Source organism: Trachypithecus francoisi, unplaced genomic scaffold (genome assembly GCF_009764315.1).
Source record: "Trachypithecus francoisi isolate TF-2019V2 unplaced genomic scaffold, Tfra_2.0 Lachesis_group9, whole genome shotgun sequence".
Lineage (NCBI taxonomy): Eukaryota > Metazoa > Chordata > Mammalia > Primates > Cercopithecidae > Trachypithecus > Trachypithecus francoisi.
The window spans coordinates 38,065,972-38,088,476 of record NW_022681474.1 but is presented as its reverse complement, the minus strand read 5'-3'; the positions used below and the strand labels follow the sequence as shown (position 1 = coordinate 38,088,476).

Genomic DNA, 22,505 nt, shown 5'->3' with positions numbered 1-22,505 from the left:
GGTTATTTGTATGTAAGTAGCTACCCTGTGCAGTTGGTGTGAGGGTTCAATACAGCAATGCACGTGGAGCCCATGGAACAACGCCGGCACACAGGGACAGCTCAACTAAGTGTTAGTTCTTAGATTTAGATTGTTATTATCAGAATCTAATGGGGGGCAGTAGCTCACAGCTGTAGTCCCAGCCTCTCAGGCTGAGACAGGAGATGGCTCAAGACCAGGATCTCTAGCCCAGCCTGGGCAACATAGTGAGACCCTGACTCTTAAAAAAAAAAGAAAGAACGAATCTGCTGTTGCTAAGTAGGCATTTAGAATGGCAAAGTCATTTCTCCTCTTGTCTTCAGTGCCCTGTTAATTTCTTTACAAATTAAAAAAATATCGATAGCAGTCTTATTCGGATACGGCTTCCTCCATCCCTCCTTGTCTTGGCGGGCGCCTTGCTCTGGGGCACACATCAAAGCTGTTCTCTCCGCTGGGTGGCCTGGAAGGATTAGTCTTCCTTTGCTGCTCCTCTCTTCTAATTCCCTCCCCCGGCTTCCTCCCACCTGGGCTCTGTGTGTGGCCTTCCTGGAGAAGGGCAGACGCCAATGACTCCATGTCTAGGCAGAGGCCTGGGTGCCTGCACTTCTTGCCCTGTTCTTGGCCTTGCTCTGCTGGGTGGGGGCAGGGTGGTGTGGGGCATGGGGTGGGGGTCTGGCTGAGGGAGGGCTCAGCGCCAGGCCCAGGCAGAACTGAGCGGCTCCACTTCTCTGAGATGATTGTCAGCATCACACCTGCTGTCCTGTTAGCTCCCCATGCTGCTGCTGTTAGTCACCTCCCTAATGGAGCTGGTCTGTAGCTTCTGGGACAGCTGATTTCCAGGAGATTATTTGTATTACACACTTTAATGCTTTTTAATAGCAAATTTTTAATTAAGTGGAAAGTCCTTTTGGAAGCAAGGGAGCAGCAGCTGCAGCGAGACTCAGCATGAGGCACCGACTTAGACCAGAGGTGCGCAAGTGAGTGGGACGGAGGCAGTGGCAGGACTTCTAGAGCACTTGATGGAGTGTACATGGAGTGTGCCCAGGCTAGTTTTTATGGGAGGAGGGCAGGGACCTGGCGCTGGCTCCTTCCTCCTGTCCTAAAAGCCCCCTCTGTCATCTGCAGGCCTAGGGAAGCATCTTGTTTACCCAGGAGAGAATGTTTTAAGGAGGAGGAATATTGGAAGTATCACCCGCCTTCGCAGAAATACTGAGATTGGGATGGGATTTTTGGGGTTGAGTCACTAGATCAGATCAGGTAGTGTAGGTAATGGGAGGTGGAAACAGTCTTGAGGCCCTGGCTCCAGCCCTGGCAGGCTTCAGAGTCCTCAGTCATCAAGGGAGGAGAACAAGGGGGCTATAGTGGTGGTCAGTGCCTCGGGACTGCGCCGGCTGGGTTGTATATTTTGCTTTCTGAATGATCTTGCTTCATGGGGAGGGGACAAAGGGAAGCACCTCAGCCCTGAGGAAACGTGTGACCCTGGAAACGGAAGCAGCCAGGGCCCACCCAGGAAGAGACATGGCCATTTCTTTGTCTCCCAGCACTGAACCAGTTAGTTTGGTGTCAGGCCATTCCTGAAGTGCTCCATGAGGTACGCCTGTAACTGCCAAGGCTTGGAGCAAAGGTCAAACCAAGGGAGGCCTTTGGAACAGAGGTTCCCCATCAAGAGAGTTCAGGTGAGGGGAGGGACAGGACAGTCAGCCAAAGCGGAGTTGTGTCTGCATTAGAATGATGCTCAGGGGTTGGCATTTAACCCAGAGGTGGCTTTGTGGGCAGAAACTTGAAGAGGAGACCTCAGAAGACTTCAGGTTGGTTTTTTGCCCAAGAGCTTTGGAGGCGGGGAGCGGGGAGGGATTCCACCTGCCAGCCTTTTCTCGCAGCTGGTGCGTTGCCCGAGTCTTCTTCCTGCGGTGCCCTCCCGGACCTGTCTGCAATGCTGCTTTAGGGACATTTGTAAGTGGTCTTTCCTTTGGATGCCAGGGCTTTGTTGCCTGGATATGGGGGCTGCCCCACGTTTCTTACGGGAAGCAGTGGTGTAGACCACGGTCTTTGGGGTCAGGTAGCACTGGATTCACATCTTGACCCACCACTTAGAAGCTCTTTGGCCTTTGTCAAGAGACTTTATGTCCCTGAGCCTCTGGTGCCCTCATCTATAGAATGGGAATAACATTCATCTCAGGTGGTCGAAAGGAATAATAACCTCCTCAAAGGCAGGCACTGTGTCTGTTCCTCCTGAATCCCACTACCTAGCATGGGGTCCAGCACACAGTAGGCACTCAATAAATGCTTGCAGAATCAGTAATGTATGCAAGAGCCTAGCACAAGGCCTGGCATAGAAAGCACTTAATAAACTGTTACTGTCGTCATTGCCTGAATGTGTGCGTGGCCTTCCAGGCTCGCCATCCATTATCCTGCACCACGTGCCTTCCTGCTGAGCTCTGCCTTTCCACCTTCTTCCCCTCCCCTTAGTTCTGCTCCCATTTACTGCTCTGGAAGAGCTCTCTGGCTTTCCCATCTGGTCATTGTTGTCCCCTGCCGTCAACATTGCTAGGTGCTCCTCACGCTGCATCTCACCATCGTGCATCATATCCCAGGACCACCTTCTCGGAGACCAGCCCTCTGGGAAGGTTCCGGCTTCTCTCCATCTTGACTTCTTAGCCATGAAGCTTTTCTCTCTTGCCTGAGTCTGAGGAGGCAACCAGAGCGCCAGACTGGCTCCCAGGCTGTGTAGCTTTGCACTGGGGGGCACTGGGCATGTCGCCACTTCCCCACGCTGCTCCTTCTGGAGAGCCCCGTGAGCCTGACAGGATGGGGCAGGGGCGGGGCTACTGAGGAGGAGAAGCCCAGGATTTCCGAGTTTTCTCTCTGTTAATCTCTGTCCCCATCTCCTCTCTTGCAGTGCGCCTCCATGACAGTATTTCTGAAGAAGGGTTTCACTACCTCGTGTTTGACCTGTAAGTGCCACTTTCTGAGGGTGTGGGGGCCTTTCCCTCCAGCTGGCTCAAAATGAAGGCTCAGGAAGAGGCCTAAACAGGCTCTCCAGCCTCTGCCCAGGGCCCCCTCCTTTGTCCGAGAGAAAGGATTTGACTGGGGCAGATTACTGCCCCCACCAAGGGGGTCTCCATGTTCCCCCAGCGTCCCCCCAGGGCTCTGAATCCCAGCACAGCGTTCCTCTCGCACTTCTGTTCAGCAGCACACCTTGCGCAGATGCCTTTGTCTTGTTTCTCAGTGTGCTGTCCTTAGTGAAGAAATAAAATACAGCTCTTTGCATGACCTTAAAAATCCTGAGAAATCAGAGGTAGCTTTCATTAGTCGGAAACGAGGCTCCATTGGAATGGGTCTCTCCTCCACGCTGGTTGTGGTTTAATGTCTTAAAAGTGGCTCTTCACCTCCTGGACACTCCTCTCCAGGATTCTCAGGGTTGGGTCTGTGTCATTGGTCTCATTACTCTTCAACTTCAGTAGTAGCTCTGTCCTTCCTGGGCAGTGATATTTTAGTGTTTATGTTGGTCTCAAAGCTGTGACTTTTGGGGTAGGTTGACTGTTTTCTCTTAGATCCCTGTATCTTCATCTCTGCCTATTAGTGAATCTGTGGATTTTGGAAAAAGAAATGTCCAGAAGGGAGGGAGGGCCCGTGATACGTCGAGGAGAATCCGGGTGTCACTGAAGGATCGAGTGTGTTCTGAGCTCTCACATGAAATGCATGGGGGGTTGGGATTTCTCTGAAAGCCATTCTACAGAGTGACCCTGTTTCTTCGTGGACGGTGGGGTTGGTCAAGGGACCCTTTCCCCCTCTGACCCTCTTCTTCCCATTGGTTGCAGTGTTACCGGCGGGGAGCTGTTTGAAGACATTGTGGCCAGAGAGTACTACAGTGAAGCAGATGCCAGGTAGGATGAGGGCCTGAGAGTTCAAGTGTAGCTCTGGAGTTTAAGACTGAAGTAAGTTTTGACCACCTTTGGGGGCCAGCATTGTGCCTGTTTGAATAGTCTTTGGGGAAGATAAGAATAGCCCTTGTCTGGAGAAAGATTCTGCTGACCTGGGCTAGGGCTGCATACTGTGGGTGATATTAGAAGTTAAAAATTCAGCACTTCCTAACCAGGCGCAGTGGCTCATGCCTGTAATCCCAGCACTTTGGGAGGCCGAAGCAGTTGGATCACTTGAGGTCAGGAGTTCGAGACCAGCCTGGCCAACATAGTGAAACCCTGTCTCTACTAAAAATACAAAAAAATTAGCTGGATGTGGTGGCGTGTGCCTGTAATCCCAGCTACTTGGGCAGCTGAGGCAGGAGAATCACTTGCACCTGCAAGGTGAAGGTTGCAGTGAGCTAAGATCATGCCATTGCACTCCAGCCTGCGTAATAGAGCGAGACTACGTCCCCCTCCCCTCACACCCAAAAAATCACTTCCAGATGAATCTTTGACAAAGCTTTTCCAAGTCTCCTTTACCCTGTGACCCCAGAAATACTTCTTTTTGCACTACTGTATACTCGCCACCATGCCCAATGTCCCCCTCTGCCCTTTTCTGTCCTTTGACAGATTCTAGTGTTCTCAAGTCACTGTGCTGAGGCCCTGGCATGATCCAGAGGTGCAGAAAACATGATTTCTGTCCTGAGGGAGTGGAGAGTTCTAGGTAATAATCCAACCAGAGAGCCCGGGGGAACTTTCAGCCTCTGTCACCTTGTCCCTAGACCACCATGACCGGCCTTGCCGTGGGGCTCCTCCAACTTGAGGACCATTCCCCGGCCACATGCCTCAGCCTCTGCCCTCCCTGGAATCCCTGGTGCCTCCCTCACCCACACTCTGAGGCGCCTGTTCAGCCTGCCTTTCCCGCCTTGGCTCTTCCCCCAGCCTCGCTTTTCTCAGAGGGTGATGTCCCTACAACCTGGTTTTGATCATCCTGCCTGCAGCTTATCTGGCTTATGTGGCAGCTCTGGCTGCCTCTGTAGAGTGGGGGAGTGCAGCTTCCTCACGAATTTCTCAACCCTGAGAGGCCAATGTTTGCTGATCAACTTCAGATGCTTCAGCCTCGGGAAGAATTCTCAAGTGGGGAGATGAATTCCAGTGCCAGCAGGGGAGGACCAGGCTCTGAGACGGAGGAGGCAGTGATGGCTCAGGGAGCCTGCGGGGAGGAGGGAGAGCTGTAGGGAGGGGGCCCTGAGGGGGGTGACTGTACCAGTGGGCTTGGCCTGGCTCTGCTGGGACACTTCGCACTTTTGCCATTTTTGGCCAGAAGGCGCTCCCTGCTAGCCCGGCTCTGTTCTAATTATACATCTCTGTGGAGACTCGCCTCTATAGCTCAGTCTTAAAGTTTCTGTGGCCCACTCTTGGGCTGTGTCCTATGGAGAGGCCCGAGTTTCAGCCCCCAGGGACCCAGTACGACCCCTTGGTTCTTGTGGGATCCCCAGCATCAGATTTCAGGAATAGTAAGTCCAGGCCACCCAGCCCAATACACCGGGATGCTCTGCAGACGTGCTCAGTATACCAGATAGTACCTGATGACAGGGGTCTATGCTGTAGGCCAAGTGCCTCAGCCTTGGTGCTACTAACGTTTTAGGCCAGGTACTTCCTTGCTGTGAGGCCTCTCCTGTGCACTGTGGCAGACATTTAGAAGCATCCTTGGCCTCTGCCCACCAAATGCTGGGAGCATCCCTCCTCCAGTTGTGACAACCAGAAATTTCTTCAGGCATTGCCAAGTGTCCCCTGGTGGGGGTGGAGGGGCAAATTCATTCCCAGTTGAAAACCATTGCTCTAGACTGCCCCCACTCCCTGCCAGGAGTTTGATGACAGGGATGGCAGGATGGTTTGTAATGTGGACAGTCTGATTTACGTGTGTGACTGTGGCTGGGCGCAGTGGCTCACACCTGTAATCCCAACACTGAGAGGCCAAGGTGGGTGGATCACTTGAGCTCAGGAGTTCGAGACCAGCCTGGGCAACATGGTGAGACCTTGTCTCTACAAAAAAATACAAAAATTAGCTGGGCATGGTGGTTCATGCTTGTGGTCCCAGCTACTGGGGAGGCTGAAGTGGGAGGATTGCTTGAGCCCAGGAGGTCAAGGCTGCAGTGAGCTGTGTTCACGACATTGCACTCTAACCCAGGCAACAGAGACCCTCTCTCAAAAATAAAATAATGTAACTTTGGTTTTTTTTCTCTATGCAAAATCATCAGAAGTGCTCCTCAAGTGCCCTGTTTGGAAGCTCTCAAGTAAATTGTTTCTTAAAGGTATCTAGGTACTTGTTTTAGCTGCCTTAGGGGGTGCCAAACCTCAGGGCAGCTGTTGGGTCTTGTCCATCTTCATATCCTAGGCACTCAATAAACATTTAGGGAAATGAATGAGTGCACCCACCCCCAAAGTAGCTTAGGTTGTTTAGTTGGACTCTCCTTCCTGAGTTACCAGCACAAGCCTTTTCTCCAAGAACAAAGTTACTATATGGAGAAAGAGAAAGAAGGAAGGGGTTGGATAGTCTCATCTTTCTCAGCATTCTGGGCTGTCTCCTGATCTCTTGGAAATGAATTGGTTGTGTTAGACCTTTCCAGTCAAAAGGGGGTGAGGTGAACCCATTCTAGCGGTGATCCTAGAGAAACCATTGAATCTACCTGGGCCTTGGTTTCCTCTTTCTTTAAATAGGTTGACCAAGATGATGTGCAGAGTCTAAGGTTCCAGTGGCTGTTAAGTGATTCTCTGTGAATCCATGGCCCCTTGTCACATGCCTTAGTCTGCAGCATGTGGTTGTGGATGTGGATGAGGTGGTTTAACCCTGCACTGACATTTCTTTTCCTTCTGCTTTTTTAGCCACTGTATACATCAGATTCTGGAGAGTGTTAACCACATCCACCAGCATGACATCGTCCACAGGGACCTGAAGGTACTACCCAGGCCCACCTCCTTGCCTTTGCTCATGAAGTGTTGGCGCCACCTGGTGCCAGATAGTGGTACTGCGTAGGTCCAAACTAGGCTCCCTCTGGGCTGCAAGGGTGGGTGCTCACAAGGTTTTCTCTGTTCTTTCTGCAGCCTGAGAACCTGCTGCTGGCGAGTAAATGCAAGGGTGCCGCTGTCAAGCTGGCTGATTTTGGCCTAGCCATCGAAGTACAGGGAGAGCAGCAGGCTTGGTTTGGTAAGGGTAACCCTGTCTTCCCAGAATGCAGCCCCCACCCTTCCTCCTCTTCCTGATCTGCCTTCCTCTATTAGAACTAGAAGCCGGACCCTTAATGATCCTGGCCTCCTCAGAGACTGGCAGAGGGTGGGAGGGTGCAGAGATCTCTCTTGGCCCTACATGACTCAGTACGGCAAGTCTAGCTGTTGTCAGCACTGCTTTCTTGCTGCCTCTGGGAAGGAGCTGGATTTCCTGGTAGGCATGCGGCTTTGCCCTCTGGTTCAGACTCCAGGCACTACAAGAGGCCCAGCCTGTCACCTCTTGCTGCCCATGTGCTGAGAGCTTATATAGCAAAAGCAGCAGGAATGAGAAGGGACTTGGGGGAAATGATTGGTGTGGATTTAACGAGAGAGAAAGTGGGTTCAGTATGCCTCTGCCCTCTCTTCTGCTACAGGTTTTGCTGGAACCCCAGGTTACTTGTCCCCTGAGGTCTTGAGGAAAGATCCCTATGGAAAACCTGTGGATATCTGGGCCTGCGGTAAGCCCATTCCACGCTCTCAGCTTTTCGTTGTTAAGGGCCCTTAACTTCCAATGATGGCAAGAAAGAGGCATCGCTATTCCTTGCGGGTCACACATACATGCCTGGTGTATGTGAAATTACGGTGTTTGCTCTAGTGCCCCTGGGATGGCCGTTCCCATCACTCTCCTCCCTGAGTGCTTCTGGGATGACATTGTATCCTTCTTGGAGAGGGATTTGCCCACGCCCTAGAGGATGGGTTGTGCCTAAAGAAATCCCTGGTGTGACTTGGTGACGTGAAGTGTGAGGCATAGCAGGAGGGGCTGTTAGCATAGCATTATTGGCTGGCATCCACTTCTGTCTCTGGTATGGCCCCTGCCTTTCTAGGTGGCTCTGAGCCCTGCATGGCTTTTCTTGGTTCCTCAGGGAAGTAGGTGACTGACCCCCATGACCTGTGTGTTCTGTCTCGTAGGGGTCATCCTGTATATCCTCCTGGTGGGCTATCCTCCCTTCTGGGATGAGGATCAGCACAAGCTGTATCAGCAGATCAAGGCTGGAGCCTATGATGTAAGGACCAGAGAGCCGGGCAGCCAGGCCAGGAAGGGCAGATGTCCTGCTCCTCGGGCTTTGTCCAAGGGAGCAGGCTTGTTTAGTGTGTCACGTGATACAGGGGGTGTCAGGGGACTTTGAGGACCCAGGGACGGGCATCCAGGGCCCAATTCTTGCCACCCGATGTCCCAGGGAGCAACTTTCTTTTGCACAGCCTTCTTTGTAACTAAAACTGAGGAGCCCACTGAAGTCCTTTGATCTTCACTTGCAAAGAATGGAGCAGCCTCATTGGTGTGCTGTGTAACACAGGGACAAAAGGCCTGGAGACTCCCTCCACTGCAGTGGCACCTTGGACACATTGCTGAGCCTCTATTCCCTCCTAAGTAGAGAGCTGGGCTTAAACCAGAGAATGTTAGAGTCCCCTTCCTGCTCTGATCTGATATTCTGGTATTCTAACCATGACTATTCTGTCTGTCTCTCCCAGTCTTTAAGTTGACACAGGTTCTGGGATAGTCTCACGGCTTCTCCAACTCTGCTGGTCACAGCTTTAGGTACCACAGAGTATCCCAATTACAGGAGCTGAGTTGAAGACAGAGCCAATGTTTCAGGGTGTGAAGCTCACCAATGTCATATTCCTCCTCTCCCTGTTCCTGCTCCTTAGTTCCCATCACCAGAATGGGACACGGTAACTCCTGAAGCCAAGAACTTGATCAACCAGATGCTGACCATAAACCCAGCAAAGCGCATCACGGCTGACCAGGCTCTCAAGCACCCGTGGGTCTGTGTAAGTGTCTTTGCCAGTGGCCAAGGAGCTCAGGGGTGTCAGCTCTCCATGTGCCCTCGGTACCACCTCTTCCCTCTTACCAGCAGAGATTAATTCTGGGCCCCAAGCAAGAACTGAGCAGGCGGACAGAGGACTGTTGAGGCCCAGGGTCAATAAATGTCACCAGAGAGACTCGGGAGGCTGATGGGGGCTGGCGGGCCACTACTCCTCTCTCCCCTACTCATGGCTGTCAGGCTGGGATTGGTTCTGTTCTTGGATGAGGGATCAGGTTGACCCTTGCAGACTCCAGGTAGCTGGTGATAGAAAGCAGCTAGCAAAACCCAAAGTGAATTCCCAAGCTGGGGTTCATACTCAGATCTCAACTCCAATGGAACAGGGACCAAGACCCAACAAATCAACAGAAGGGGTCTCTGAGTCATTAAAAGCATAGAAGGTGAGGCGTAAAGTTTCTGCGCTGAAGTCCTAGGAGAGTCCCCTAAGGCTATCAGTTTGGGTCGACGTACTCTGTTTTCATACACAATTCTTTCAAGCTGAAATGTCTACTTTCAAAGAAGAGGATTTGGTAAGTTAGGCATCTTGACAACCACGAGGCATTGTTTATCTGTCCATTCTGTGTTTATTGAATACCTCTTTGGTGCTGGTCACCGTCTGGGTGCTGGAGATACAAAGATGAATGAGGCATGGTCCCTGCCCCCAAAGATCATCTTGGGAGACAGGCACTCAAACAGGCAATCATGTTACAATGTGACAAGTATGTACAAGAATCTAGTGAGAGTACAGGAGCTCCTACTGTTCCTAGTGGGTAGTGGGGTTACTGAAGGCTGCATGGAGGAGGTGACACCCCTGTCCTGGTTCTTGGCAAATAACGAGGTCCTCAGAACGTTAACCTGCAGTGTTTAGCATGGTAAGAGGTTATGGGAAACTGTCGTGAGTTGAAGGAATGTTGAGTTGTTTGGTTGTCGATGAGGGTGCAAATATCAGAATGCAAGAGAATGAGGCAAAAGATTCCCTGACATACAAGTTTTTGCCTAAGGAGTTTGGATTTTATTCTGAAAACATAGGGAATCATTTAAGGGTTTTAAAGAAGGAACGAAATTTGCATTTAAGAACACTTTGAAAGTTGTGTAAAAAATGAATTGCCAGGCACGGTGGCACATGCCTATAGTCTCAGCTACTGGGGATGCTGAGGCAGGAGGATCATAAGCGCAGGAGTTTGAGGCTGCAATGAGCTATGATTGCACCTGTGAATAGTGTTTGTACTCCAGCCTGGGAAAGATGGTCAGACCCCACCTCTTTAAACAAAAACAAGGGAATGGAAAATTTTTGAAAGAAAAGGGCTGGAGACAGAGAGCTCAGGAGGCTTTTTTAATAGTCATAATAGTCTAAGCAAGACCAGGTGAGGTCCCAGCGGAGGGTAAGGATGGGGGAAGGTGCAGTGTGTTGAGATTCAAGAGATATTTGAGAGAACATAAAGGATTTAATTCTCTCCAGTTGGATTTGGGGGAGCAAAGAAGAGAGAGGGATCTGTGGGAACGGCCAGATTTCAAGTTGGTCCCTGAGCAGAGAGTTGTACCCTCATTGACCCAGAAGAAAACCAGAGGAGGAGCTTGTTTGTGAGACAAGGTGATGGTTTTCATTTTGTGCCTACTGAGTATGGTGTCTGGCAACCTCCAGCCAGACACATCCAGTGGGTGGTTAGAAATATGGTCCTAGAGATTAGAAAAGAAGCTAAAAATTGGAAATCCAGGTTGTAGTCATGTCTGTGCAGTTGGTAGTGAGGCTGTAGAAATAGCCTCTTCCTATGCTATAGATGGGCCTGTGCCTATGCTGGTTGAGTTCTTAACGGTGAGCTTGTATTGCTGTAGTAGAGACGAGACGGCCACTACACACCAGCATTTAAATGACAAGGAGAGTTATGGGGCCCAGCAAAGGACAATGAGAGTGAGACCTTCCAGAAAACCCAGAAACTAAGAAACAGGGGGTCTCAGTAAGGGAGCGTCAGGAATCAGATGCAGAAGAGTCCCTGATTAAGTTGGGGAAGAATCCCCTCACTCTGACCATTAGATGCCATTGTTTCATCATTTCACTGAGACAGTGGAGAGAAAGATGGAAGCCTGTTTTCAGTGAGACGAAGAGGGAGTGAAGGTGAGGAGGGGCATGGGAGCTAGGTAGTGAGGTGGGAAATAAATGGTGCTACTTCGATTAGGATGGGCTGGGGGAGCTTTTAATGTAAGGCTCACACCTGTAATCCCAGCACTTTGGGAGGCCAAGGCGGGCAGATCACTTGAGGCCAGGAGTTCGAGACCAGCCTGGCCAACATAGTGAAACCCCCATCTCTATGAAAAATACAAAAAATTAGCTGGGTATGTTGGTGCACACCTATAATCCCAGCTACTTGGGAGGCTGAGGCATGAGAATCACTAGAACCCAGGAGGTGGAGGTTGCACTGAGCCAAGATCATGACACTGCATTCCAGCCTGGGTGACAGAGGGAGACTCTGCCTCTAAAAAAAAAAATTCTTTTTAAAGATTATATTGGCAAGGAGTGATGGCTCACACCTGTAGTCCCCAGCACTTTGGGAGGCCAAGGTGGGTAGATCACTTGAGCCCAGGAGTTTGAGACCAGCCTGGGCAACATGGCAAAACCCCATCTCTACAAAAAAATTTTAAAAATTAGCTACTTGGGAGGCTGAGATGAAAGGATCACCTGAGCCTAGAGAGGTGGAGGCTGCAATAAGCCATTACTGTGCTACCGCACTCTAGCCTGGGCAACAGAGTGAGATGCTGTTTCAAAGAAAAAAAATTTTTTTTATTTAAGGAGAGGCTTAACTATAATTTATAGAGAAGAATCTAGTCCAGAGGAAAGGGTTGAAGATCCTGGCTAATTGGGGAAGCAAAGGTTTGGATAGCAGAAAAAGAGAGGGAGCTCCTGAGCCAAGGGCAAGGGGTCCACCCCAGGCATGAGGCATGATCCCCCTGAGACTCCTGTTAGGGTGGGGGCAGGTGAAAATCGCTTTCTGAGTGGGAGTCTGAGTTGAAAGGGGTTCTTGCTGATGACCTCTCATTTTGCTTTTGGAGAAATTTACACCAAGGAGGAGGCAAAATGAGAGACTTGGGGAAGGTAGAGAAGGTGGGGAGAGTTGCCTCCGGACCTGGAAAGAGTGGGCCAAGGGTGAGGGAAAGGATCACGAGGAGACCCCGTAGTGTTGTGGGTACCTGGCTGCAGGTGCCAGGATTTGTTTTTCTGACAGGCTGGTGAAGACAGCAACAGCAAGGGGAGAGGGCAAGCAACCTGAAATGCACCCAAGAATGGGGGAAGTATTCTGTTCTGGGGTCATTTTTGCGGGCCCTACCCTCTACAGTCCTGTGTATCTCGAGCCCCTGAGGACATCACTATATTCTGAAATTACATAATAATCGATGCTGGTATTGACAACTGAGTCATCGAGGAAATGTAGACTATGTCCCATGGACTGTGTTTAAGGAGGTCAGGAAGTTAGCAGTAAATACATTGAAGACAAATTTCCATCCAAAAAAGGCCGGGCACAGTGGCTCACACCTGTAATCCCAGCACACTGGGAGGCTGAAGTGAGCGGATCACTTGAAGTCAGGAGTTCAAGACCACCAGCCTGGCCAACATGGCCAACCCCATCTCTACTAAAAATACAAAAATTAGCTGGGTGTGGTGGGATGTGCCTGTAATCCCAGCTACTCCGAAGGCCAAGACAGGAGAACCTGGGAGGCGGAGGCTACGGCGAGCCGAGATCACGTCACTGCACTCCAGCCTGAACGACAAAGCGAGACTCCATTAAAAAAAAAAAATTCCATCCAGTATGATGAAAAGAATTTATGCTTCAAGATGACGATCCTTAGCTTCTGGGATCACGGCTTCATTCAGGACCTTGCTGGGGGGTGTGTTGAGAGGGGCTCTTGGAAGGAAGGAACGTCCTCTGTAGAGAGCAGGAACCCTGCCGTTCTCTCACTGCTGAGCATCTGGAACACAGTAGGTGCTCAGTAAACAGCTGCCTAAGGAATAACTGAATGAGGATCACAGCCCCCAGGGTACTCTCCTGTTCCATAGCCTCTGTTTCACAAGGAAGAATAGGACGTTCTCTCAGCAGCCCGTCTAGCATCAGTTAACGGCGTTCTCACGTTCATGTTGTCCTTTGTAACCTTGAGTTTGGGGTAGTGCTTTCATTCTAAAAGTGTTATCTGTGACCTCATTTCATCTTCAGAGCAACTCTGGGGTGACTGAGTGCATGACCCTTTCCTGGACATGGTGTCGGTGCCGGGACTGTGGGAGGGGCAGAGGATCTGGGCTGGGGCTCACAGCCTGTCTGTTTGGTTTCTAGCAACGATCCACGGTGGCATCCATGATGCATCGTCAGGAGACTGTGGAGTGTTTGCGCAAGTTCAACGCCCGGAGAAAACTGAAGGTGAGTGTCATTTCTGGGCTGCCAGCCTCCTTGACATCATGCCTTGCACCAGTGTGGCTCCTGCCCCATTGCAGAAGGAAGCTCCCCTCCTGGCTGGAGCTGGGCTCTGAAGGTTGTACATGTCACTGGGGAGGGGGCCTAGAGGCCTGATGTCTTCAGGCTCTATCCTGGACCTGCCTTTGCCTAAGACCAGCCTGCCCTTTTCTAGGGTCTCAGTGAATTCACAGGACCTTCCTCTTTCCCCAGGGTGCCATCCTCACAACGATGCTTGTCTCCAGGAACTTCTCAGGTATGTTTTCCCAGCTGTGTACTTTGACTATGCCGAGGTGAGTGGGTCAGGAATGGGCTGTTGCCATCCCAGGCACCGCTGGGTTTCCTCGGCGTCCTGGGCGAATGACCAGGGCGAATGAGGATCCTGTTTTGAGGGGCTGCTGCTGCTGCTGCTGCTGCTGCTGAGTCCTGCTCCTGAGATTCAGGGGCTGGACTCACATTTGTGAATTCTGTTTCCTAGAACTTCCCAAGGAGTAGCCTGCCCACCTTGCTATCTACCTTGTTTCTCTGGATTCTTATTTAACTCTCTGAAGACTCTCAGCACTTTACAGATTTTAGCCACTCTAGGATCTTGGAGAATGTGCTGGGGGAAGAAAAGAGAGATGAGGTACAGCAAGTCTTCTCAATTGCCAAATTGCCACCATTCATTTGCCCGCTGGGACGATCTCTTACTTCATTTTGCCCAAGTGGAGATGACTAATAGAAATTATTCCAGATGTTTAAACCTTTTGCAGCGACTTGTGCTTAAAATATTCCCTATGATACTAACTGTAAAAGTGAAGAAATAAATTTTGACCAGCAGGAGAGAGGGAAAGGAACTTGCTTAAATTTGCATGAAGAATTGGGAGAGGTGGGACCAATAATTTGTAAATCTCACTTCACATTTCTTTTTAAGATGCAAGACACTGCACTCCCCTCTTGCCCCACCCTTACCCCAGCCCTTATTATTGTTTGCCTTCAATTGGGAAGCACAGTGGCTTTTTTGTGAGGAAAAGATTAATGTCGAGACTGAAGACAAGAGAGGGCTCTGCCCAGCTTGCCATCTCCCTCGGTCCTCCCTCCCTCTAATCCCTTGCCTCACTGTTTTGGTTCAAGACCCCTCTTCTCCTTCCCATAATAAGACTCCCTCCCTTGCTTCCCCTCTGCACCACCATGGAAAGGGGGTTGTGTGGGAGCCTAAACCACCCCTCAGTGGGAGCTGCTTCTGAGTATCCGTCCTGATGGGCTCACCTGCGCTGGCTCCTGGTAACCCCAAGGGCCTTGGCTGTGAGGATGCTGTAGGCAGGGAGGCCTAGGGCTTGGTGGTGTAGCCTGAGAGCCATGGAGCTCTGGAAGGCCAGGGCTGGATAGTAAGCCCGGGCTGGTGGTGCTCTGCCTCAGGCCTCCTTTGACCCTGGTTTGGGGCTTGATCTTGTGTCGTGGGTACCCACGACGGGCATACTGTGGTCTGGATCCACCTCTCGCAGATGGGAATGGGGAAGCGTGGCTGGCTGCCTCCGGTGGAGTTGCAACTGTAGTCCCACGCCCTGCTTCTTGTGCTTTAATGACGCAGCTTCTACTTTCTGGGTCTACGAGCCTTTCCAGAGGACATTTAAAGGCGTTTCTGTGCTGCCCCTAGAGCAAAGCTCTGTCCTCTGTCCCCTCTAAGTTGAAGAAATGTGAAGTCAGAATGCTGCTTTTCTTTTAGCCCGGCCAGTCAATAGCAAGGGCCCTGTCTTGTGGCCCCGGGCCTCCACGTCAGCCTCCCCCTCCATTTCAGGAAACTGGCCTCCTGGTTTCAGGAAATTGAGTGTTAGGACAAAGCATTTTATTCATCCCTATAGCGCCTCCTGTTCTTATTGGCCAGACCTAGACTGCCCTTTGAGCTTACTTTGCCTTGGGTCAGAGGAGACAAACAATGCCGCAAGCATTCCAGGATGTCCTCTTCTGCCCTGACTCTGGGACAGGTGAGGACAGAGTCTGTCCGGAAGCTGCTGCAGAAAGAGGTGTCTATGGACGCAATCGAGAAGGAAGGGCACCGATGTATTTCCCTAGGGCTGTTTTTTGAGTTGACCCCCAATAGGAGATGTGGCTCAGCCTGGACTCTAGCAGTTTGGCTAACAGCGAATCGGGGCCTCCAGAGTGTATTGCTTCAGCAGCCTTTGTTTTCTTTCTCGGGGCTTATCTCTTGGGTACCTTCTCCCTCAGCGCACTGCGACACACAGACTGAAAATGCTGCTGCTCCCGGCCACCTCCCTTCAGACAGGGACCTGCGTCTCTGAGGGGCTGGGGGCATGGAGTTGGGGCCCGCCAGTAAACGTAGTTGCACAAGGGCCACAGACCCTCCCTGGGTCTCACACGCCAGTCCCTCTAGTGTGTGGGATGTAGAGAGGGGAGAGGGCTTCTCTGTGCCCCCGGCTCTCTCATTGTGGGCTCATTTAGCTTCTAAAGAGGGAAGGACTAGAAGGGAGGGCTTTTCATCACAGCCTTAAGCTAGGGCCGGGCTACCTCAGAAGGGGCACCTGCCTCTCACCAGCTCAGGCACTTCGCCATGGACCCTCCCCGAGGGGGTCATGAGACAGGCACTGCTGCCCTCTCCATCTGGTGGGGATGCACTGTTCCCTGGCCCAGCCCGGTCCTCCCAGGCTCCCAGACTGCTGCAGGGCTGGCTGCGCCTGCCTCCTCGGCCTGCCCCCGGAGCTCCGCTCCCCCAGCTCGGCTGGCTTGGCCACGCCGCCTGGGCCGCGCCTTGCGCTGGGGCATGCTCGCTGCTGACGGCCCCGTGGCTTTGCGGGGCTCTGTGCACTGAGAGACTGTATCCCCTCAGTTGGCAGGCAGAGCTCCGCCCCCGCCTCGCCTGCCGCGAGCGCCGCCGGCCTGGCCGGGCAAGGTACGTGGCATGAGTCCTCCCCGACCGCCTGCCTCGGCCCCCTGCCACCCCACCAGGAGGGCCAGCATGCCGGGCCCACTCACCAGGGAGGCGAGTCCCATGCTTGCGGGCTGAGATGGGCATGCCGGATGGACCTAACTTGGCATCTGCAAGCGCATTGTTGTTACGGAGCCCCCTAACCAGCCATGCATGCTGGGCGCTTGCCAACTCGGGGCAGTAGCCTGGGGGCGTGGAGCCGGGCAGCGGGAAACTTGCCAAGAGCCCGACGCCCTGGGAGGGCTGCAGCCGACAGTGGGCCCTCAGAGACAGTGCTGGGCATTGCCCTGAGCTGCCTGGTGCTAGGACTAGACTTCCACAGCGCTGTTTAAGACCCCACAGAGGAGCTGCGCCCCTCAAAATTGTGAAGTCTGGCACTTTCAGGCCTCCAGGTCTGAAAGGCTCCAGAGTGCAGAAGCCTCAGAGCCAGCTGTTCCTGGGTCCAGATCCTAGCCTTGCCACACCCTGAGCGAGTCACACCAGCTCTCCCAGCCTTAGTGTCCTCACCTCCCCAATGGGGATGATAAATTACATGGTGGTTCTTAAGATCACCCTGTCGAAGGCTCTCAGCCCTGCCTGTGCAGTACAGCCGTTACCTGGGAGCTCATAAGAAGTCCTAATGCCAGGAGCCCACCCCAGACAATAAAATCAGAGCCTCAGGGATAGGATAGGTTATATGCTTTTTTAAGCTCCCAGGTGATCCTAATGGGCAACCAGTGTTGAGAGCTGGCTGGTGAATGGAAAGCACTTAGACAGTGGTAGGTCAGGCACAGGAGTCAACACATTTAAAAAACAGCATTCAAACCCAGCACAACATAAGATCAAAGACCTTTTTCTGGAGTCAGAATTCTTATAATGGGAGGACCCTAGTCTCACTGGAGAGAGATGGAACACAGCTTGGGGAGGAATGGCTACCCAAAGGGCAGGAGGGTGGCAGCAACAGTGACAATGATGGTGGACACTTACTGAGTACTTGCTATATGCCAGGCACTCTGCTAAGTGCTTTTCATGCATAATCCCACTGGATTCCCACCACTGTTCTGTGATGTCGACCCTACTTTATCCCATTTTATAGATAAAGAAATTGAGGCTCAGAGAGGTTAAGTAACTCACCAAAGGTCACACAGCTGGCAAGTGGTGGAACCAAGATAAAAACCCAAGGCAGGCAGTCCAGGTGGATCAGACAGTTGGGCTGATTCCATCTCCCTGTGCCTCCCAGACTCTCCTCCCCACTGTCTGCTGCCTTCCTGTGGCCTTTTGTGGCCAGCTGGTATCACCAGCCTTTTGGCACAGAGCTCATCAGCCTGTAGCGTCACCCCATGCCTGGCTAGAATCTGTTTGACAGCTCATTATTCTGCCCCGTCCTTCCTGCTCACGGGTCCAGAGAGTGGACACTGGGGAAAGGGTGGCAGCTAGGACCCAGTGAACCTGGTGAGGACCTGCCCAGTGAAGGCTTCAACCCCCTGGCAAAACCCTCCTGTAGGTGGTCCTGGTTTTTGTATCTGTGTCTGTCTGTCCTCTGGTCTCCTGTGTGAACTGTGACACTCTGCTTCTTGAGAACACTCAGGAGATGTCTTGCATCCTTGCAGTTTGGCCATCCAGAGAACTCCCATGGCACCTAGGGATGGAGCCCTCACCCTTTCACCCTGGCACTCTGCTTCCAGGCCTGGGTGGAAGCTGTCAAAGGCAGAGTCCCCAGTGTCCCAGGCAGCTCCAGTACTGAGCATGGTTTCTCCTCTAAGTGCCGTGCATCCGTGCCCTCTTTCATGCAGAGGAGATCCTGAGGTGCCACCCTGAGGGCTCTGACGCCACTTGAGATCGCCTTCTTGCCAAGAGGCTATAGGAAGTGCCTCTTTCGGGGGTTTCGGGAGATCCTTGGCCCCCTTGTCAGACACAGCACTCTCTTGTGGATCTGGCTGCCGGACTTCAGGTGGGGGAGAGGGTACAATGCAGGAGACTTGATTTTCCTCTTTGTTTTCACAGCTGCCAAAAGCCTATTGAACAAGAAGTCGGATGGCGGTGTCAAGGTAAGTGTCTCCAGCCTCTGAACAGACTGACCTCTTTCTCCCCGCAGTCACTATGGGAATTCTTGGCACCTGGTTCCGCCTTTCCCAGGGAATCTTCCTATCCTTGCTAGTCTGCTTTAAACCAGATGCCTTTGTGCTCAGAACAGAAGGTTCCGCTGGCCTGAGAGGGAAGTAGGGAGGTATTTTTCCTGGCCCTAGCTGGATGAGAATGACTCAGGGGAAGTGATCCAAATCATAGTTTATACCAGAGCTGAATCCGGAACCTGACTTCCACACGGATGCTTCATCTCCAGGGCTTGACTCTGGGTTTTTTAGGTCATTTGGTTATCTTTCTTCTTTTCCTTTTTAGAGCACAGACCCTTTTAATCAAGTGAAAGCCAAGTTTGCCTGAGTGATTCAGGCAGGGTATGGGGCTTGGAACCTGAAACCACTCTCCTTTTGGTCTTTTTCCTTCTCTCTACAACACTTTCAGATCCCACTGAGTGCCAGAGCCTCGAGCTTTCTTGATGCATAGGCTCCTCAGAAAAAGACAAGGGCCATGGTGGATCACAGCTTGTTCCCACTGGGTGAGGGAGCTTTTCCCATGGGACTGGGGCAAGAGGAGGGACCTGGGACTCACCAGGAGCCCTGCTGGGAATGGCTCCTTGGCCAAGGTAGAGGAGAGGTGGCTGGGGCTACCCACAGGGCCCAAGACATTCTATAGATGCTTTGGGGACAGAAAGGATCCTGGGGCTAGGGCATTGGGTAGGAGCTTATGCTATTTTGAAGCCTCCCAACTACACTCTAGACTAGATTTTCACTGGACCTTTTCCCAAGATCTTGCATCCACGGCTGAGATACACACACGCGCCCCATTCCCTCCCCACTCCCTCCTCTTTCCCTCATTCTCTGCATGCCTGCTTCTGTGTCCTTCCACTCCTCGCAGGGGAGCTTGGGCTCCGCGCACACCCTCTGACATGGAGCTGGGGGCATCGTGCATTCCCCAAGCTCTGCCCCTGAGCTAGATGGATGGAGCCAGGTGAGGAAAAGGGGCAGGTTTAGTTGGAGAGAGTGTTTAATAAGTACCTGTCCGTCAGAGGTCCACGCAGCATTCTGTTCTGAGGGATACATAACAGAGGTATAAGAGCGGGTGTGGCTTTCAGTCGCCATAGGAAGGGGACCGTGCCTGGAGTCAGCTGAGCGCTGCTAGTGGACCCATGTGAGATGGTTTAGTCCAGGAAGCTCATAGGAGAGAGCTTACTGGAGAAAGCTGTAGGGACATAGGTGAGACTCACTTTGCAGTTTTACTTTCTGCTATATGTTTTCTTTAAATTAAGAATATGTGCCAGGCTTGGTGGCTCACTCCTGTAATCCCAGCACTTTGGGAGGCCAAGGCAGGTGGATCACCTGAGGTCAAGAGTTCAAGACCAGCCTGGCCAACCTGGTGAAACTCCATCTCTACAAAAATACAAAAATTAGCCAGTCATAATGGCCGGGGCCTGTAATCCCAGCTACTTGGGAGGCTGAGGCAGGAGAATGGCTTGAACCCGGGAGGCGGAGGTTGTAGTGAGCCAAGGTTGTGCCATTGCACTCCAGCCTGGGCAACAGAGCAAGACTCCATCTGAAAATAAAAGAGAAAAGAAAAGGACATGCCATTTCTATAACTTAAAAACAACAAATTATATATGTATGGATTCTCTTATACATATTGATGTTCTCTGCCCAATGAGAACACAGGGTGTGTGGTAGAGGGATGTCAAAAATATGGTTGGATCAGTCTTATCAGGCAGAATTGGAAGTTTCTGTGTCAGACCATGGGAAATACCATAGGCTATGGAGCAGGGAAGCTATGGTGAAAGTGCTGATAGAAATGATTTGGCAAGCCCGGTGCGGTGGCTTCACTCCTGTAATCCCAGCATTTTGGGATGCTGGGGCAAGAGGATTGCTTGAGTCCAGGAGTTCGAGACCAGCCTAAGCCAAACCTTGTCTGTGGGGGAAAAAAAAAAATTAACTGGGCATAGTGATGTGTACCTGTAGTCACAGCTACTTGGGAGGCTGAGGTGAGAGAATTGCCTAAGCCCAGGGAATTCGAGCCTGCAGTGAGCCAAGATCAAGCTACTCCACTCTCCAGCCTGGGTGACAGAGTGAAACCCTGTCTCAAAAAAAAAAAGATACCTGCCGTGCCCCTGGGAGTTGGGAAGGCAAAACTTAATCCACCTTTTAAGGTGTTCACAGTGGGAGACACACAAGGCAGCTACTGGTTCTGTGCAGTCTGCTAAGGTCTCAGGGAGGTATGCACCCAGCTGGTGCTAGGGGAGCAGACAGATAAACATCCAAACCAGGACAGGAATCTTCCGGAAGGAGACAGCCCAGGAATTGAGCTTGAGGGAGTAGCTGGATTTTGCTGGGTTAAAGAGCAAACAGGAGGGGAGGGATATTCCAGGCAGAGGGAAGAGTGCATGTGAAGATACATGAGGTTGAAACAGCATGATGATTCTGGGAACTTCAGTATCTTCTTTATGGCTGAAGGAAAGAGCAATTGCGTAAAATGAGACCTGAAATAAAGCAGTGACTGCTGAGGTGGAGGGGAGAGGATGGATACAGGCACCATTACAGAACAGGTTTCCAGCCAACCTTTCTAGATACTACTGGTCTCAAAGATGAAGGTCATGTGCAGCCGTGTAAGATTAGCCCAAGGAGCCAGCTCAAACCATGCACATCCAGGGCCCAGCTTGGAATTCATATTCTGGAGGCCTTGGCTGGGAGGCAGAATCTGTGAATTTTAACAACACTTTCATGAATCCAAAGCACGTGAAGGTTTGAGAGTCTGGTAAAGGCAAAATGTTGGAGTTATGTGTTAAGAAACGGCTGGAACAAGAGTTGGCAAAGAAACAGAGGCAGGACAGAGAGGTAAGGGAAAAACAGATGTGTAGCAGCAGCAGCAGCAGCAGCAGCAGCTCTTCCAGGAACCCTGAGGATGAGGGCTGGGCAGACACATCATTAGGTAAAGGCTCTAAATGAGGACATGTGTGGGGAACCTAGCCCTACAATGTGTTATGTGTCTGACCCTGATAACGTGCTCAGTAAATAAGTTTTATGCCACATTCTTTTGAGAAAAGAGCTTCAATATTATGGTGGGAACCAGAGGCTAGTGACCACCCAAAATTAAAAGACCAACCACATATTCATAGCAGTTGTGATGGGAGGGGTTGATATTTTTATTGAAAGAGTTTCTGTAACAAACAATTCCTCTTAAAACCCAGTAGAGGCTGTGCACGGTGGCTCATACCTGTAATCCCAGAACTTTGGGAGGCCAAGGCGGGCCGATCACTCGAGGCCAGGAGTTCGAGACCAGCCTGGCTAACGTGGTGAAACCCCGTCTCTGCTAAAAATACAAAAATTAGCTGGGTGTGGTGGCACACGCCCATAGTCCCAGCTACTCGGGAGGCTGAGGTAGGAGAATCACTTGAACCTGGGAGGCAGAGGTTGCCGTGAGCCAAGATCACGCCACTGCACTCCAGACTCGGGGACAGAGCAAGACTCCATCTTAAAACAAAAACAAAAAACAGTAGATAGATGATCAAAGAAAATAAACTGACAACCTGAAAACGAGGAAGTAGAACTGGATAACACATGTGGAAAAATTTCTAGCCTCACTAGTATCAGATAAATGCAAATTGAAACAAGGTGCCATTTGTGGACTCTTTAGTTAGTGATGGTAGTGAAAACCAGAATGGTCCTTTCTAAAACAGCCTGCGTGTCAAAATCATAAAAATGCTTCTACCTCTTTTACCCTGTTAATTCTACTTCTGGGAGTTTTTCCTAAAGAAATAATTCAAAATAGGGAAAAGCTAAAAGCAGAAAAATGTTGAACATGACATTATTTATAACTGAAAAGATTGGAGGCTGGGCACAGTGGCTTATGCCTGTAATCTTAGCACTTTGTGAGGCCAAGTTGGGAGGATTGCTTGAACCCAGGAGTTTGAGACCAGCCTGGGAAATGTAGTGAGACCCCATCTCTTAAAAAAAAAAAAAAGCCGAGCTTGGTGGAACGTGCATGTAGTCCCAGCTACTTGGGAAACTGAGGTGGGAAGATTGCTTGAGCCCAGGAGGTTGAGGTTACAGTGAGCCAGGATCACACCACTACA

General features: G+C 51.3%; 1 protein-coding gene across 34 annotated transcripts in view; it reads left to right on the top strand.

The window, feature by feature from the left end:
- The window catches only part of CAMK2G (calcium/calmodulin dependent protein kinase II gamma), a 63,051-nt gene that overhangs the window by 18,620 nt on the left and 21,926 nt on the right, over positions 1-22,505 (top strand). For 15 of the 34 annotated variants that reach the window (XR_004436404.1, XR_004436405.1, XM_033208391.1 and 12 more), the window contains 11 exons: positions 2,918-2,972; positions 3,840-3,905; positions 6,810-6,882; positions 7,029-7,131; positions 7,565-7,648; positions 8,100-8,194; positions 8,838-8,960; positions 13,312-13,395; positions 13,642-13,684; positions 16,253-16,315; positions 18,335-18,378. Coding sequence is in view for 30 of the 34 variants with exons in the window: in XM_033208391.1 (XP_033064282.1) it covers positions 2,918-2,972; positions 3,840-3,905; positions 6,810-6,882; positions 7,029-7,131; positions 7,565-7,648; positions 8,100-8,194; positions 8,838-8,960; positions 13,312-13,395; positions 13,642-13,684; positions 16,253-16,315; positions 18,335-18,378 (833 nt within the window). In the remaining 4 variants the exon portion in view is untranslated. The remainder of the gene's footprint in view (positions 1-2,917; positions 2,973-3,839; positions 3,906-6,809; positions 6,883-7,028; positions 7,132-7,564; positions 7,649-8,099; positions 8,195-8,837; positions 8,961-13,311; positions 13,396-13,641; positions 13,685-16,252; positions 16,316-18,334; positions 18,379-22,505) is intronic. The other 19 variants (XR_004436407.1, XM_033208392.1, XM_033208394.1 and 16 more) reach the window with 4 other exon arrangements.